Consider the following 17,299-nt stretch of genomic DNA (forward strand, 5'->3'; position numbering starts at 1 on the left):
CCCCCTGCCGGTTGTGCTCCTCACTACACCAAAGGGGAACGTTTTAGCGGGTGGGAAAAGTCTGTTACTGGGGGGAGGTTTTTCCTTGTGTTCTTTGTTCTGTCTTGTTACCTAGATTACATATTCTGGTAAAGAACTGYTACTCCTTTTCCCATATTTTTTCCTGGAAGCCACATCATCGTTGAAGTCACAATAATTTGGAGGAAGGGATCATCTTTACATTCCAGGAAGGTGTCCACCTTTCTTGGCAGGTATTTGTCTTTTAAACCAAGACAGAGAAAAATCRCTCTTCCCAGACAAGCACATTACATGGTGACACCTAAGTACTCAGGCCACACAAACCCTGGAAGTGCTGTCTGGACAATCAGACAGGAGGCATTCTTCCAGCAATGGGATCCTGGTCCGTGTAAGGGTAGGAAGCATTTGCAACAAGCCTGGGTTTGTTCTAACCTAATCTCTAGAGACCACCAACACTTGCTTGCATTTCACCCCTACACATCTCCAGGGCACTTATGATGGGGACCRTTCATGCTCTGCAGGTTGGAGCTAGCGCTATGTGGAAGATGTAATTAATTTTTACTTCAGTGATGATCATTTACCTTCTGCTGCTTCTACTCRTATTAACTTTTCAGGAAGATGCTGGAGGATAATCCTGAATGGATCAACACTAAATCCAGTGAAACTCAAGTGGTCCTATCAATTTCAGAGAGTAAGTAAAATAATAGCTTTGCATCTCATGTTGTGTCTGGAGGATGAGACTAAAGCAGAGGCTGCTTGCCCTCAAACAGCTTCAAAATTCTAGGTCAAAAAGCCAAGCAGGGAACAGTTGTGTGTCCAATGCCTCATTAAGGATAAAGGACTTATGACCCGGCCCAAGAAAACCCAGGAATTGGATCTGTGTTTGTGTGCAGCCTCACCTCCACTGGGACAGTGCAGAGGCCCCTGTGACCTGTCCWCAATGCCAAGATTTAAACAGAAGTGTCCAACTGGAAAAGCTTCCTTATCCAGCAGTGTGTAACTGTGTGTAAGGAAAGTGATAGCCTGAGTGGCCTTTTGACAAGGCCCTGAGGAGACCCTCTGGGCACAAACACACTGACAGATGTGTCCCTGGTGTCCTCTGCAAGCAATCCCACATTATAGGGGGCACTGACTCCCAGAYAGGGGGAAAGCTCCTATTCTCTTTCAGCTTCTCCGAGTGTATAACATGGGATCCCTTCACCCTCACAGAGGCTGGGGGAGGCCTTGCTAAGCTAAGTGTTCCTAGCAGAAGAGCAAGGGAGTATTTTCATTTATTCATCTCCCTCACTACCATGTGGCACCACGGTCCCTTATGACAGTACAGGGATAAGATCCTGAGATAAGATCCTCCCTACTCTCAATTTTCTCTTCTTACTTCTTCAGACCATTTTCTGTTGCCTCRATTTCCCTTGCCTGCGGGTTCCTTGAACCTGGCTTTCCCATACAACCCTTCCCTTATGTCTGCCTTCAGCAAATGCTGCATCCTGAGTTTCCCTCTGCCTTCCCACACTCTGATATTTACACTGGGAGTTATACGCCCCCAGCTCTAATCTGATCCTCATGGAACAGCAGGTTCATTTAATCACCAGCTCAAAAATTGCAAACACATTTTATTAGACTTATCTCTCTTAACGATACAGTGATAGCACACTACAGTACCATTTAGAGCAAGCTACTACTGCTAACCCAGCTGACTCCTGGCTTCTTTATAGGGAAATAAAGTCAAGGAAATGACACACGGTGTCACTTCATAAACCCAAAAAGAACACAGCGCGGCACTTCCTAACTACAGCTCCCCAAAGGGATGTGTGATTCACAGATAAAGGCACTCCCCGACCCAGGAGCTCTGTCTGTGAGCAGAAAAATGCTTTATTCTCTTCTGGTCTGATTCCAAAGTCTGGGATTCTGGGATCTATGAACATAATGCACTGTGTCTAGAAAAGCTCGGTTTTGGTCTGTGTTCCAAAGTCTGGGCACTATGAATGTAATGTACTATGTCTAGAAAAACTCAGACTGCATTCCTGAATGCATTTCTCATGGGAGTAAGAGAATTTTTTTATTTTTTTGTTTTCCGTAACAACATCATTAAATGGATCATAAAGAGTAAGCATGAAATACCCTGAGGAAGGCTACGGTGAACCATGTGATGGAAGGCTTTTGATTGATTTGCATGGAATCCCACTMGCACATGGTTTCTTACATTCTGGAAAATTTGCATCCCTTCCCGGCCCCCTCACCCCTGTTCTACYGCAGCCTGGTAATTCTGTCACCCGCCTCTTCAAATGTACTTAGTATAAATTTTGTATTTCAAATGTACCAACAGATGTACCCAGCCATTAGAGGTGGCTTCTCATAACCCTGAAAAAYGCCCAATTTGTTGTTTCCCCTTTTCTCTGTGAAATGTTTCAATTCCAAACCAGCTCTGACGAGGAATAGGCTTTTACAGTGAATGCCACCTTTTGTTTCACCATTTACTATTTTGGCTGCAGTTCATACTAAGCTTTCCATAGGGAAGTTGCAGCTAGGTGCAGAGAACTCAGCCAGAATGAATGGAAAAAGAAAACACAGTAGAATTTAACTTCATAAGTAAAACCAAAATCAAACATGAAGTTCAATTGACGCAAATTACTGCAAAATCAGTTAGCAGTGAAATCAATCTAGAACAATATCCAGATATAAAACCTACTGAAAGTTTAGCACCAAAAGAATCATCTGGACCATCACTATCTTGGGATAGTGCACAATTTCCAAACAACTTTGAATTTCTCTGTCATGTAGATAAAGTAAACTATGTGTTCATCGCAGGCTCTGCCCAACACATTTATTTTCATCTGAGAAATGTTAAGGCATATCTAGTAATACATTTGCCAATGTATTTCCTCATCCATGCCATTTCCCCTGCAGAAGCAGCCCAGGAAAAAAAAAATCTGAGTAATCATACAGCCATAAAACTCAAAACTTATAAGCATCTCCAGGTTCTGTGGTATCTCAGTTTCTGTGTAAGGCTGAAATCCCAAAATACAGACTGTGTTCAAGACTACAAAAATAAAATATTTTAAAAGGTTTTTCTTTGCAGAATTGGCTAAAACACTGTTCTCATAGGCAGATGGAATAACCTTTCCTTTCCCTGATCACTAATGTTCAGTTGGCATGAAGTCACTTTTGTCACTTGCACTTTCTCCTTCCTGCTTATGACTGCAGACTGCTGTTCCAGGGCAGGAGGCTGCCTAGCAATGATAGAAAGGTGAGCTTACAACACCCTGTGCCTACAGCAAATCCTGCAGAATGACAGCCCAGGACCTCAGAGAGTGCAAGTTACATTCACATCAAGGTGTCAGCAAACTCCAGGATTTTGGGCACTCAGAAGTTATGGGATTAGTTCTAATGGAAACTATCCATAGCTTATCCATAGGAGAAGCTAATCACTTGGGCCTCAAGGTCTTGTTTCCAGGTTCCTTGGGTTGGTTACACAGTGGGATTGCAGCGACAGACAAGGTGTAGCTGATACAAGGCGAAGGTATCTTCTTATGTAAAGCACAGCTGTAACTTAATTCTCTGTTTTTCATAGTTTACATGGTCAAAATTGGTCTGAAACTTTATTAGAAATGTTTCATACTGGGAAATGTTTCACACTGGGAGCAGCTTTATTTCCACGACTGGAGGAGAACTTATTTGGCTGCATAAAGATACAGAAATGTAATTTTAAAAACTGTTTATCAGACTCTGGCACTTTTCCTGCTTGTGTAATTCAAAAAGGATCTCAGTAAAGAAAATTCAATTTGGCAATCCATTAACATAGATTTGATGCTCTCTCTGTTCATCTCTTGATGTCTCACCCCTTTCAGAAAAATGAAAATAACTCTTGGTAAAAGAGTGGCTGTTCCCTCTTATTAGTCCAGGATATTGGCAATTATTAAAASCCTAGGAAATCTTCTGAAGCTCTGCTGACTCATGGTGGCCAAGAAGTTACTTGTTAACTCCATACCAAGGCAGAGGAGGGAGAGAAACATAAAGAGAAAAAGCCACAGAACAYGCAAAGTTTGGGAAGAAGGCTCAGTGCCAGCTGTACACTAAGTAGCACCAATTCTTCAGCAGAAAGATTTGGCTGTTATTGAAAGCTTTACATGCTGTGTTTGAACTAGGTGAAGATTCAGGCCTAATTTCAGGCCACTTAAGGTTTGGAACCTAAAAGAGTCATTTCAATAAAGAGTTTCCCTCTCTCAGACATCTACTGTCAAYGGAGGAAGAGCAGCAGTTCCAAAAGATGAATTGACTTAGCAAAGGTCTGAACTGTCTTCTTCCTGCTCCATCAGGAACAGAGACACCCCAAGGCAGTGATGGAAAGCCTGTACCAGGACACCAGACTGGCACGTGACACCGCTGTCAGCAGAACAGCTCAGTTCCCAGTGCACTCTGCAGTTTGTTGCTGCCTCCTCGACCCTACAGACCRGACTGCAGAGCCCCAAACAAGCTGMAGCAGAGAATAGGAGATGGTGACACTGACAGAGATTAATGGAGCAATTAACCCCTTCTTTCTCCACCACTCTGACCCAATGGGAAGAATTTTCACAGAATGTGCCTTGATGCAGGAATGTATTTCTGACATGAAAGATGTTCATTCGTAGTTGTTCGTCAGGAGTGACTGTGCTCCTCATTTGGGGTCTCCAGTTTGGTGCATTATTACTAGTGGGATTACTGCAAGTCTGGTCATTCACACCCTAAGTACTAGCAAAGGTGTCATTTTAATGCCTGGAATATTTTAGGTTTCACCTYATTTTAAGTTACTCTGTTTTCACAGCAGTGAATAATAAAAGTCAGAACACATTATTCCAAGGGTAAGGATTCTGCCCCAGAAAGGCACAGTAGATCTCGGCACCGTCTGGTTGCATTTGAGGACTGCACTCTGCACTCCTCTTTCCAGCAGCAGCAAACTTCCCTTCAGCCTCCTGCCCATTCTGGCATGACAAAGAGCGAGGATTTCCCACTTCCCCACATCATCTGTGATCATGTATTTCTTGGTAAAGGAAGATTGGTGTGGTGTATTTGCWGTAACACCATCTTACCCTTGCTCTGCCCAGATGAGAGGATTTGTTCTTTCCCTACAGTGCACAGGGCAGAAAGGAAGACTAAGGAAAGACAAGGCAGCTCTTTAGGTGATGCATGAGGACTGTCCAGCATCACACATATAAAAAGCTCAGTATAGTGCACCTTCACATAAAATCCTGTCCATGTCCTCAGTTACAGTAAAAACAATTCACCTCATTAAGGTACTACACCAAGCTGCTTAGTTGCTGTCTTGTAAACGTTCTGGAAACTTGTGGTTGGAGTGTTAGTGTTGTGGAACAAAGTGACAGCAAGTTGGGAAATAAATGAGCACAGTACTTTCTTCTAACCTCCTGGCACTGTGCCTTTTAACAGAGAAGAAGAAAGCAAAAAGGCAAGATGTCAGCTCCAAAACATTTTTCATTGTGTAAAATATAGTGTCCACACTAAAGCACGTGGTAAGAGACACACTGAGAGGGCTGATACTTCACTGGAAAATGGCGAGTGATTGCAAAAAGGTTATGTGAACACATGTCTAATGCAGTAAAAAAAAAAAAAAAAAAAAAAAAAAAAAAAAAAAATTCCTTCGGACCAAGATTTTGTATCTATGTCCTACAAATGTCACGTCAGCCCTTGAGACGAAAGTCCCGGCAGCCGGCGCTGAGCTGTTAGGCTGAGGGATGCAGAGCAGCTCTGGCAGCACGCAGAGAGGGTCGGGATAGTCCGGCACCCCTCGGCAGCGCACACGGCAGTGCCCACTGCGCAGCTCGCAGCGGCGGTAGCAGCGCCCGCTCTCCYCCGAGAGCTCGCTCATTTGCAAGGGAAGGCAGGCACTGCACATGCCCGCGGTGCCGCTGCCGCTGGGGGCAGCTTTACATAAGGCTGCGCCCGCCGCCAGCCCGCCACAGTCGGACGGAGCTCTCGGCATGCGAGCGCGGCAGCGCCGGAGCCGCGTCCCGGGCCGGGCTCCCCGCACCTGCCGCGCCCGGCCGGCAGCGCAGCCAGCGAGCCGCGGGCCCATGGAATACAGGGGTGGCAGCTCCCAGAGCTGAGCGCTGCGGGCAGCACCGACCAACATGCTCTGCTAYAAAGCAACGTTTTAAAAGCCAGGTTCCTAACTAGAAAGATGCAAAACCGTAATATCCATGAAGATCCTATTACCTAGGAAGAATTTGACGTTTTGCTGCGAATGCTGTGTTGGGATTGATTTATTCTTGGAGTGTTCTGCACGGCTGGCAAAGAATAATGTTCCAAAATCGGTCCATCTCCCAAGGGGTCCAATTTTTCTTCCTGGGTGTCAGCGAGCCCTGACTCACTACAGTGCAGCTGACAGGGGCTGCCATGCTTGTGGCACACTAAGCAAAAAACAAAAGACCTAAGGACGACCTTAGAACATCACAAAGGATGGGTATGTTTTTCATGTTATCTTTTTAATTTATAGTTCATAGTTATTGAATAGTCTGTGCTTTAATTACTCCATAGACTTACCTTGATGTGATTTGTTATTATACTTAAATGGCTTAGGGATTACACCTTTTACCCAACTGTTTTTCAGTACTTATATCAAGGTATTCTTAAGAAAAAAAAAATAGCTGAGTAAAAAAAATGTGAAAAGTAATCAAGTCGAGCTAGGGCTTTGTAAATGATTGTTGAAGTAAAAGATTTTAGCATGATTGAAAGAAATGACTGATGTGTGGGGGGATAACTTTTCTAAGTTGTTTTTATTTCCAGGTTTCAATGTAATTAGGCTACTGAGCGGATCAGCTGTAGCTCTGGTAATAGCCCCTACTGTATTACTGACAATGCTTTCTTCTGCTGAACGAGGATGCCCTAAGGGCTGTAGGTGTGAAGGCAAAATGGTATATTGTGAATCTCAGAAATTGCAGGAGATTCCCTCAAGTATATCTGCTGGTTGTTTAGGTTTGTCCCTTCGATATAACAGCCTCCAAAAACTAAAATACAATCAATTTAAAGGTCTTAATCAACTCACCTGGCTCTATTTAGACCATAACCACATCAGCAATATTGACGAAAATGCTTTCAGTGGAATACGCAGACTAAAAGAGTTGATCTTGAGTTCMAACAGAATCTCCTATTTTCTTAATAATACCTTCAGACCTGTGACAAATCTCCGGAATTTGGATCTGTCATACAATCAGCTGCAGTCTCTGGGATCTGAACAGTTCAGGGGCTTAAGGAAGCTGCTGAGTTTACATTTGCGGTCCAATTCCCTAAGAAACATCCCTGTTCGAATATTTCAAGATTGTAGGAACCTTGAACTGTTGGACCTGGGTTATAATCGCATCCGAAGTTTAGCAAGGAATGTCTTTGCAGGTATGATCAGACTGAAAGAGCTTCACCTGGAGCACAATCAATTTTCTAAGCTCAACCTGGCACTTTTTCCAAGGCTAGTCAGCCTTCAGAATCTTTATTTACAATGGAATAAAATCAGTGTGATAGGACAAACTATGTCCTGGACCTGGAGCTCGTTACAAAGACTTGATTTATCTGGCAATGAAATAGAAGCTTTCAGTGGACCTAGTGTTTTTCAGTGTGTGCCCAATTTACAGCGCCTCAACCTGGATTCAAACAAGCTCACATTTATTGGTCAAGAAATTTTGGATTCTTGGATATCTCTCAATGACATCAGCCTTGCTGGGAATATATGGGAATGCAGCAGAAACATTTGCTCTCTGGTAAACTGGCTTAAAAGTTTTAAAGGGCTGAGGGAAAATACAATTATTTGTGCCAGCCCCAAAGAGCTGCAAGGGGTGAATGTTATTGATGCAGTGAAAAACTACAGCATCTGTGGCAAGAGTACCACGGAAAGGTTTGAACTAGCACGAGCTCTCCCAAAGCCAACRTTTAAACCAAAACTCACCAGGCCTAAACATGACAGCAAGCCCCCTCTGCCCCCAACCATCGGAGCCACCGAATCGAGCTCCGAGCCCGAGCACGACACGGAACACATCTCCTTCCATAAAATCATAGCAGGCAGCGTGGCTCTTTTCCTGTCTGTGCTGGTGATCCTGCTGGTGATCTATGTGTCATGGAAGCGTTACCCTGCCAGCATGAAGCAGCTGCAGCAGCGCTCTCTCATGCGAAGGCACAGGAAAAAGAAAAGACAGTCGCTGAAGCAAATGACTCCAAGCACACAGGAATTTTATGTAGATTACAAACCCACCAACACTGAAACCAGTGAGATGCTGCTGAATGGAACAGGACCCTGCACGTATAACAAATCAGGCTCCAGGGAATGCGAGGTATGAACCATTGTGATAAAAGAGCTTTTAAAAGCTGGGAAATAGTGGTGCTTTATTGAACTCTAGGGACTATAAAGGGAACGTTTTTCTCACTTTTCTGGCACAGCTCTTCCATGTCTCTTTTTTGTACATTCATAATACTGGTCATTTTACTCTCATACATAATCAACTCATTGAAATTTAAATACCGCAATCAATGTGAAGCCTGAGCTCTGGTTTAATACAATACCTATTGTACAAACCTTCTACTGATTTCATTAAAGTCTCTCTTGTTTTTAAATAGAAAACTTCTTTCATAAGTAATCCACTGCACCTGCACCAACTGTGCCTCTGTTTAGAGAAAAAAATGACAACAATGAAAAAAAAAAAAAAATCAAACTCAGTGTGTGTTCCCCTCTGCCTCCCCAAGCCCARTCCTCGCTCTAAAACTCACTTTTTGAACCCAAAACAAAGTAGAGACACAGGTACTGTRGCATCATATGAATTCTGAGTTGTCTGAGGAGAGAGATGGTGCAGGAATAGCTCTGAAAAAATGCCTGATTGCTGCCCARCACAAGAGAGACTAAAAAGCCCCCTTAGCACATGAGGTATCACACCAGAAGCAAAGCAGAGGGAAACCTAGGCTTAATAAAATATTAAAAATAAAAAGGTACAGGGGCATTTACTGTACTGCATTATAACACAGCATTTCTAGGGCTGATAACTAGCAATTGAAACCTGTTTATGTGACTTCATACAAAAGGTGCCAGTGTTTATCCCTACATCCAGTTGCCTTTCAGAAAGTAGTCAAAAGGCATTCATTAGATGAGGAGCAGAAATTCCTTATTGATGCAATTAGAGGAACTCAAATGTGCAGCAGCAAAAGCAAGACCACTTCCTGCACACATTTGTTTCAGCTCTCATTAGGAATTCTCTTTTCAAGGCTGTCAAAGGCATTAATGTAGCTGAGGAAACCATTAAAATCTGTAATTTTCTTCTATTTCTGTTTATTTGCTGGGTTAGGCWTGCTAAGGTTGTGTGTTATGTTTTGCACAGTGTCTGTCTAGTAACTAAATAAAGCTTCCTTATTTAAAATGCCAAACACTRTGCATTTTAGACATAGTACAGCTGCAAAGAGCTTTCAGAGAAAACTGGTTACTCACTGACCTGAGAGGAGTGCACCCAAAAATCCTTACATAAATCAGTGACAAATTATTTTTCTCTCTCACCAAAACCCTAATGACATTACAGGATTCACAGGTACTCAGTTTTAATGTCTAGTCATACACCAGTTGTTCTGGGCAAAATACAGATTTGTAATCCAGCTATTCCCTGCCTCCCTTCTCCCAAAATGATGTATTTTGTTGATTGCAGAAGAATATAATATCCCCCATATTTGCAAATAAAACATACATCTGATTTTTATTATCAGGGCAGCAGGGTAGGAAATAATAGAGCAGCACCTTTATAGAAGCAAATCAGTAATTTCATTATCTCTATTTTGTATCTTGATTTGTCTTAGCAAACTGTACATCTTCAATCACTTGGGAGGGAATGTTTCTACAAAGCAGTTTCACTGCAGCAGATTAGAAAAAGCAAAGCCTTAGCAGAAGATTCTCCTGAATTGTTACTGGAAAAAAACCAATCACAGACAATCACCTTGAAATATGCTCCATACAATGAAAACAAAGCTAGAAACATCTCTTAAAAGAACTAATACACTTGACGGGGTTTGTATTGGGAGTTTTTTTTGTGTAAAGAAAGCATTCTCATTTTTAAAGACTGTCATGAGGAAATAGCTGAGGGTAGAAGCTTGAGACTGTACTGAGCCCTGCAACAGAGATCCCATTTTCCTGAGCACAAGGACCCCACATCATTAACAATACAAGTGCTTGAGACACTTCAGCAGCACAGCACAGTTGTACCTGAGCTGTACCTTGGAAGTTGCTATTAAAAAGTCAATACACATTTAATTATCTTAGTGCTATAGGATTCAGTTTTCTACCAGCAGGTCTTGGTTATCTCTGTACTGAAGGATTAGAGTTTGCTATAAACTTTATGTTAAGAACCATCCTTGTACTTCCAGAGGCTTTCMCCTCTGCAGTGGTGACTAATACTAGGCACAGCCAAAAGCCAAAACAAAAGACATTTGRTCCAAAACATATGGATGTTCATCTATACATACAAACATACACACCCACACGTGTGTGTCTACATATGTAAATATATCAATRTGTATAAAAAGAAAATTTTGATATTTAGTTTTAGAAGTGCTAACTGCAATCAGAAGATAATTTCATACTATTACTTTAGAATTTTTGTTATTCAAAAATATTCTTCTAAAATTTCTTAATGGACTGTGATTGTGARTGAGTTGTCACTAACTGAGTTGGACTTTACATGGTTCCTTTTATGTTTCTTTAATGCCTTGTTCTAAACAATACTGAGAAAGAACCAGTCCACAACCTCCTTCAGAAAGCCATATCTGTAAAATCRTCACCAGCTTCCTTTGAAAAATATTCAAATATAGGCATGAAAAATAAAATATGGCCAGTCTGCTATTAATCATGGATGGATAACAAAAATATAATAAAAATCCAGCATGTTGATATTCATGCAGATCAACTAATTAATTCATTGCCTGAAAAGCTACAGGTGCAGGTATTCCCAAACACACAGCACACACTGGTGAGTGTGTRACTGCTGCCATCATAACTGGTAATGAAGCCACTGTCTGACTACAAAAACACATCCCCAGTGTAACTCTCTGGAACTCATTGCCCCAGGCCTGTGAGCCAAGGTGTTAAATGCCACTTTAGTGCCCATGGCTTTTTTAAACCATGTCCACAGCACTTTAAAACACTTTATGAACCCCATGCTTTCATCTAGGCAAAATCCACATAAACTGAGCTAAACTGAGCTAAACTGAGCTAAACTGAGCCTCACAACTGTAAAATGAAACATTCTGGAAGTGACTTGTTTTGGGTGGCAAGGCCACCAGAGTCACAAATTCTAACAATCTTGTGGGAATGACTCAGTCTTAGCTGATCAACTTTTAGTCCCTGCAAAAGGCTGCCCTWCTCCTGAATCCAAATGAAGTGCTGAAGTCTCAGATGTTCCAGCAAAGAAATTTCTCCTTTGCTTCTCTCTAATATCTAAAATCCTGATCCTACTTGGTCTTGGGTTTTGGATATTTTGGTRCCAGTCTCACAAAACTGTTAAAACCTTGCTTGGGTGATGCCAAGGAATCCTCAGAGGATGTCMAAGTAAGAGCCACAGCAGCTGTGATGGCTCTCACAAACCTGTGAGCCTTCACACAGGCATTTCAGGCACTAAGGTGAGGAAGGAGATGTGACTGAGCCAATGACCTGGCTCTCCCTTACTGGAGATGACACCACCTACAKATTCCAATTTTAGGAGAGCAGCGATGGGTTTTGAAGGTGTTTGSGGTTTGTTTTGTTGTGAGTTTTTGGGATTTTTAATCATTTACTRTTCCATTTCCTGAGTGTGCTGGGGCTACCACTGGAAGACTAGTGCTTTTCAAGCCACAAAATGCAGGATTCTTCCACACACATTGTTATTTTCATTGGTTTTGCAGTCTACATTCATTTAAACAATGTTAAGACAAATGTTAGGTGAAATCACCAGACTGCTTCATTTTATTGTACCACCCCAGCAATTTCACAGGAAATTTGGACTTTCTCTGTGAGACACTGTAGAAACACCTTTCAACAATCTCTTAATATGAATTGTTTGCAAGGGATGTTGAGAAGAGAGAGATCATGGCAGATAGACATGATTTGAGGTAGTTTGTTTGATCACACACCAGTTGAGCACTGGGAATGTAATCCACTCTCCTCACACCAAGACATCTTCCTAGCCAGTGGATCTTGGGCTCTCAGAGACTAGCTCTTGGAATATTCAAGTGCTRTTTCAGAGTAAGAAACCACACAGAATGCACATTTTGGAAAAAGAATATAACGAGTGTACTAAGCAAATTTGAGGAGACTGGTAATGTTCATTCACTGTGTTGAGATTACCTCCAGCAACTGCAGAGTAAGAGAATAATAATGAGAACAAGTGGCTTGAGTATAATGACTGCAAGCTTCTCTGCTGGCTGGTTTTCATGACTCACTATCTGCACTTCCACAGTCATCTCAGCTGAAGGCTTGGCAATGCTCTCTTATTGCTGTGGAATGTGAACCTTGATATAAAATTCAATTGCAAAATGAACATAAATGTACAGTATTCCTGCAAACACAATTAGAAATTTTCAGTTTGCTGCAAGCAAATGGTCATTGCTGTCAGCCACTCAACGCTAGATAAATATTCCATGGATGAATTTCTGTGGAACAATAGTGACATCCAGTGGGTAGGGAGCTTAATCACAGGTATCTCCTGCATGTATCAGTTCCCACAGAGATGTGTTTTCCTTTTCACTTAGCAACCTTCTGTATCACATTGCAGAAGTATCAAACCCKTGCAGCATACTAAGTACTCAGCTGGATCTGTGCAGAGGAGCCATAACCTGAATGTAGTGGATACATGGAGAAAATAAGGGTAGATGAAAGCTGGCAGGAAATGGTCTATCCAGTGTGTAAGTCACTACTGCCAGCAAAAGGCAAGGAGTGCACAAGTGTGCAGGGGTAGGAGCTCTAACAAGTTTGTGACCACTGAGTTAGAACTTAAAACTTAAAAAACACCACTTTACTAGGCTAGAAAATAAACTCAGGCCACAAACAACTCATTCTACTGCCTAACAACAAAAGATTACAGATTTTTTTTGTTTTGTTTTGTTTATTTTTACAATAATGAGAGAAAGTTATTATTAGACAGATATTATTAGACATCAAAGGGAAGGGCAATTCACCACYTGGGAGCAAGTCAAAGTGAGAGCTTCCTCTCAGAAACACACAATATATAAAGAGAAAAGGAGCAAATGAGGGAAGGTAAATTCACAAACAATAGTAAAGTCACACAAAGGGAAACAGATGACATGAATRTGCAGTGTTTTTGCTTGGGCAAAGGTTGTTTGCAGCAACCTCTGGTACATTTTGCAGCAACTACATGAGGTTTCTATTCCAGTGATACTAGCATGTTTTTAAACCACATTGAAGGAGATAAGACAAAGAAGTCAGGATAACAGCTCTGTTGATAACAGTCAGATTTCATGGACCCTARGAAGATTCACAAGAACTCACTTCACTCCAGGCTGGAGGAAATACACTTGTATTTCTACCTTGTGATGTTTTAAAATGTATTGGGAGGTCACCTGTCAGTCCATGCTCCGGTGCCTGGATTTTCATTGCTAGTGAGGCTTTTGGGAATGGGGAGTCATCAGAGAGGGACACAATGGGGTTGTGCTGTGATTCTCAGGGTTACAGCCAAACTGTTCCCTGGCATCCCCAGCAACGGAACACAGTAGGGCACAAAAGAAGTAAAAGGGAGACTGAGCTCAACAGCTATGAACAGATCAGCAAGGAGGCTGTAAAGTAATGAAAGGAACAATCAGCTGTGAGCTGATGGCCAACATTTTACATACCAGAGAATCTGCAAACCTCATTTAGAATGAACACAAATATCACAAAAACAAGAATGAGACAAGACCTTACACTGTAAGTAGGCAGTATCTTTTTATTCAACCAACCCATCATAGAAATCACATCTCCCTCCAATTATTGCCTTGCTCATGCTGTTATACTATAATGACCACAGCACTGGCATTCTAATGTAAGAATAAGCCTTGTTTTCTGAGAAGGGACGGAAGGGCAGTTAATTCCTATTTATTATCTTCTTCCTGAGGAGCTTAATGACCTACTGAGATTATTACAGGAAATATTATATATTCATGTGAAAAATCACAATTTTAAGACTCTTCATCACTGAAATCAGCCAAACTCTTTAACAAAACAAAATACTATTCTCTACTTAGTTTGTTGCTGTTTCCCACAAATTCTTTTGTTTGTTAAAAAGCCACTGAGTGATTGGAGATGTAATCYTGAGAAAGAGTTCTCCAAAAATGCCTCCCATGAGTCATCCTTACCACTAAAGGCATTCCCTTCCTGTGTTCYTGATCAGCACACTGCCCATGTGTCACAGCTTACACCCTGCCTGAAAGGGTCCAACACCAGCACTGAGACCATGGATGACTTCATAATTACACTTAACCTCACTAATTTGCCAAGTGTTTTGTGACAGCCAGACTCTACTAATCCATCGCTAAGACATGTGAAAATAAAACATTAGTTACTCATCTACTTTCGCACCAATCCAGGACAGAAAAGCTTTACAAGGTTTAGCGCTTCCCTACACCACTGAGGAAATAACCTGCTCAGTTCTGTGTGCAAATSCTTTTCCTCCCCAAACTAACAAACCCACTAACCAGCTAGGTCAGTCTCTCAGGATCCTAATTCCTCAATGCCAAAAGAAGGCATTGCAGCCTAACTGCAGTGACAGTGGCAGCAGCCTGCAGAAGGTGCCCTCATGAACTCAGCTTTATCAGTTATTCTCACCTGAAATCAGCAGTACCCCCTACCCCTGCCATGGATTATATTGGCACTCCATCCCATAGTGTGATTTACTAACCATAAGAAAATACTGCATTTTCATGGGCACTTCTCTTCATGTCCCTAATTATACTGAGAGATGGAGAAAAGACAAACATTCAGAAAGGACTGCATGTGGCTTACAGCACTAGTAAAAAGTTAGAGTCACTCAGCTTTTCCACAACTTTAAAAACTTGATTTAAAAGATGCAAAATCTTAGATAAATAGATAAAAATGTAATGTCAAATAAATATTTCTGCATCTCTTAGAAGTATTTCAAACATCTATTTTTTAAAAAATTGCTACTGTCTTATCAAATAAAAACTTTCTCTTTTATTTCACACCTTACTAAATGAGAGGGAGAAAATGCCTTCTTATAATGTAAGACATTCTTTTCAAAGCTTTGGGACTGAGCTGGTGTGGGAAAAAATCGATACATATTCCATCTTGCTATTTTGTTGTCTCTTAGATAATTATTCACACCACCTGTAGGAATGATAAGATACTGCTAATGTGTAACATGTACATTATTCTAGCTGAGCATATGCTCCTGGCATTTATTCTGTGCTTCATGGCAAATGCTTGGTTGTGTTGTTGGGTCTTACATGTGCCCTTTATGGTCAGGAACAACTTACTGGATATCTGAACACCAGTTCTCTAACCAGTGTCTCCAGTAATTAGTTTGGGCATTTGTATTTTCCAGTTCCCCAAAGGCTGTAAAACTAACAATGAGACTCCAAAATAATGTAATAAGATTTCCATCCCCTTCCTGGTTCAGCTGTAGCTCAGGGGAAGAGAGGTTCAGCAAACATTCAAAGGGACAAACCAAGATCTCCAGTGAAAGCTGGCCCTCCCAGCTGCCTTGGTAGTTGTTCCCTTCACTGCCCAGATGAGAAGCAGCTGTAGGTGAAGGAGCTGGGAAGACTGAGCACATGTTTTGCTCAAGTGTTGATAATAAGCAATAGTAATACTTTAATCATACAAATCTCTGAGCCACTGAAAACACAACCATCATTAGTGGATTCCTTGTTCCAAAAATTCMCACTTCAGAATGTCTAGTCTAGCATACACATTGTCTCCTGTTTGCTTTTCTTTGTTAAAACACATTGGTTAACACTGCAGAAGCATCTACYTGGCCTGTGCCAAAAGCTGCAGGTGAGAAAAGCAGAAAAAGGGAACACAGTTTACAAGAAGCAGACTGGAGTCAAACAGAAAAACACTTCAGACTTCATCTTAATTAGTGTGTTGTAACTCTTTTTTAGTCTGCTATAGATTATCCAGTTTATTTTAAAACAGACTACAGGAAAGGTTTTCAAATCTGCAAATGGGTATTCAAACACCCAAATCTCACCCATTTTTGCACCAGTCAAGCACTTAACCTTTGTGACAGAACATTATTTCCTTTCTATTTCTCCCCAGAATTGGAAATTTGAACAAGACTGAAGGGTCTACATGGTGCTCTGGCCATATCCATGAAGCTTCTCTAAAACATKACCTTCCCAGAGAGTTTTGCAAGTTCTCTTGCAAAAAAAAAAGGGAGCAGTGTAGCTCAGTGAGGTGCAGATGGGGCAGACCTACCTCAGTAATGCTGCATGTTGGAAAGGGTGTTTCCTGGGGAACAGCCTTCTGACCCACTACAAAAAGGACTGATGGCAATTCCTGGCACGCAGTTGCAATTAACTCACCCCAGAAAATAACTAACTATGGTTCTCTTTAAAAAAAAGCTGCACATTATCAAGTCTGGGTTTTAGCCAGAAGAGTTTAACCCCTACATCCCTCACTAGTAATATCATAATAATCTCATACAAAAGTATTTAGCCAAAGTATGAGCAAAGGATCGTCTTTTCCTCTTCAAAGAAGAATAACATCAAATAACCGTGCCAGCACGTCAGAGTTTTGTTAGCAGTGCAGTGTTACTCGTAATCTAACACTCTGATATCACAGCATTAGCCTTGCAGCCATCTGTGATATGAGTCATATCCTCAGAGCACTGCAGCTCCCTTCACACTGCTGCAGAGCAGGCAGCTTCTCCTGAGACACCCTGAGCARCCCAGACACATCCCCTGCACATCCGAGCAATTCCAGTTCACAAATTCATCCCATGTGCTCTTAGGGCCATGACTCATGGTGCCATACATTTACTATCCCTCCAGCACAGGATCCCTCCAGCCAGGGATGCAAACCCCGCTCTGCAGCTCCTCCTAAGGCTCCTGTACCCAGCACAAACCGGCTCTCTGCTTTGGGGGCTCAATGTTTACTTGTCTCTACTTTAATTCATCTTTAACAACAGTTCCCAGGTTACATTACTGATACAAAATGTGGGCCTGCAGCAAAACCCAGCAACATTATTACCTGAGTTCAGAAGCTCCAATTACAAGACAAACTTGTCCTTCATTATAGAACAGATTTACTTCAAGCACAAGTGACACCGGACAACATCTCCTCCCCTTT

General features: G+C 41.8%; 2 protein-coding genes across 3 annotated transcripts in view; one reads left to right on the forward strand and one right to left on the reverse strand.

Annotated features, from left to right (window-relative positions):
• Nucleotides 1–17,299, reverse strand: part of CTNNA3 (catenin alpha 3) — a 335,868-nt gene that overhangs the window by 158,001 nt on the left and 160,568 nt on the right. The window lies entirely within an intron of this gene.
• The window catches only part of LRRTM3 (leucine rich repeat transmembrane neuronal 3), a 74,601-nt gene continuing 63,378 nt past the window's right edge, over nucleotides 6,077–17,299 (forward strand). Inside the window, exons 1-2 of one of the 2 annotated variants that reach the window (XM_057377835.1) lie at nucleotides 6,077–6,469; nucleotides 6,793–8,324. In XM_057377835.1, the coding sequence (XP_057233818.1) occupies nucleotides 6,466–6,469; nucleotides 6,793–8,324 (1,536 nt within the window). In that variant the 5' untranslated portion in view covers nucleotides 6,077–6,465. Of the gene's footprint in view, nucleotides 6,470–6,511; nucleotides 8,325–17,299 lie in introns of those variants that run through there. The other variant, XM_057377834.1, reaches the window with a different exon arrangement.

Source organism: Malurus melanocephalus, unplaced genomic scaffold, assembly GCF_030028575.1.
Source record: "Malurus melanocephalus ecotype Western Australia unplaced genomic scaffold, MMel_1.1 scaffold_327, whole genome shotgun sequence".
NCBI classification, from domain to species: Eukaryota; Metazoa; Chordata; class Aves; order Passeriformes; family Maluridae; genus Malurus; species Malurus melanocephalus.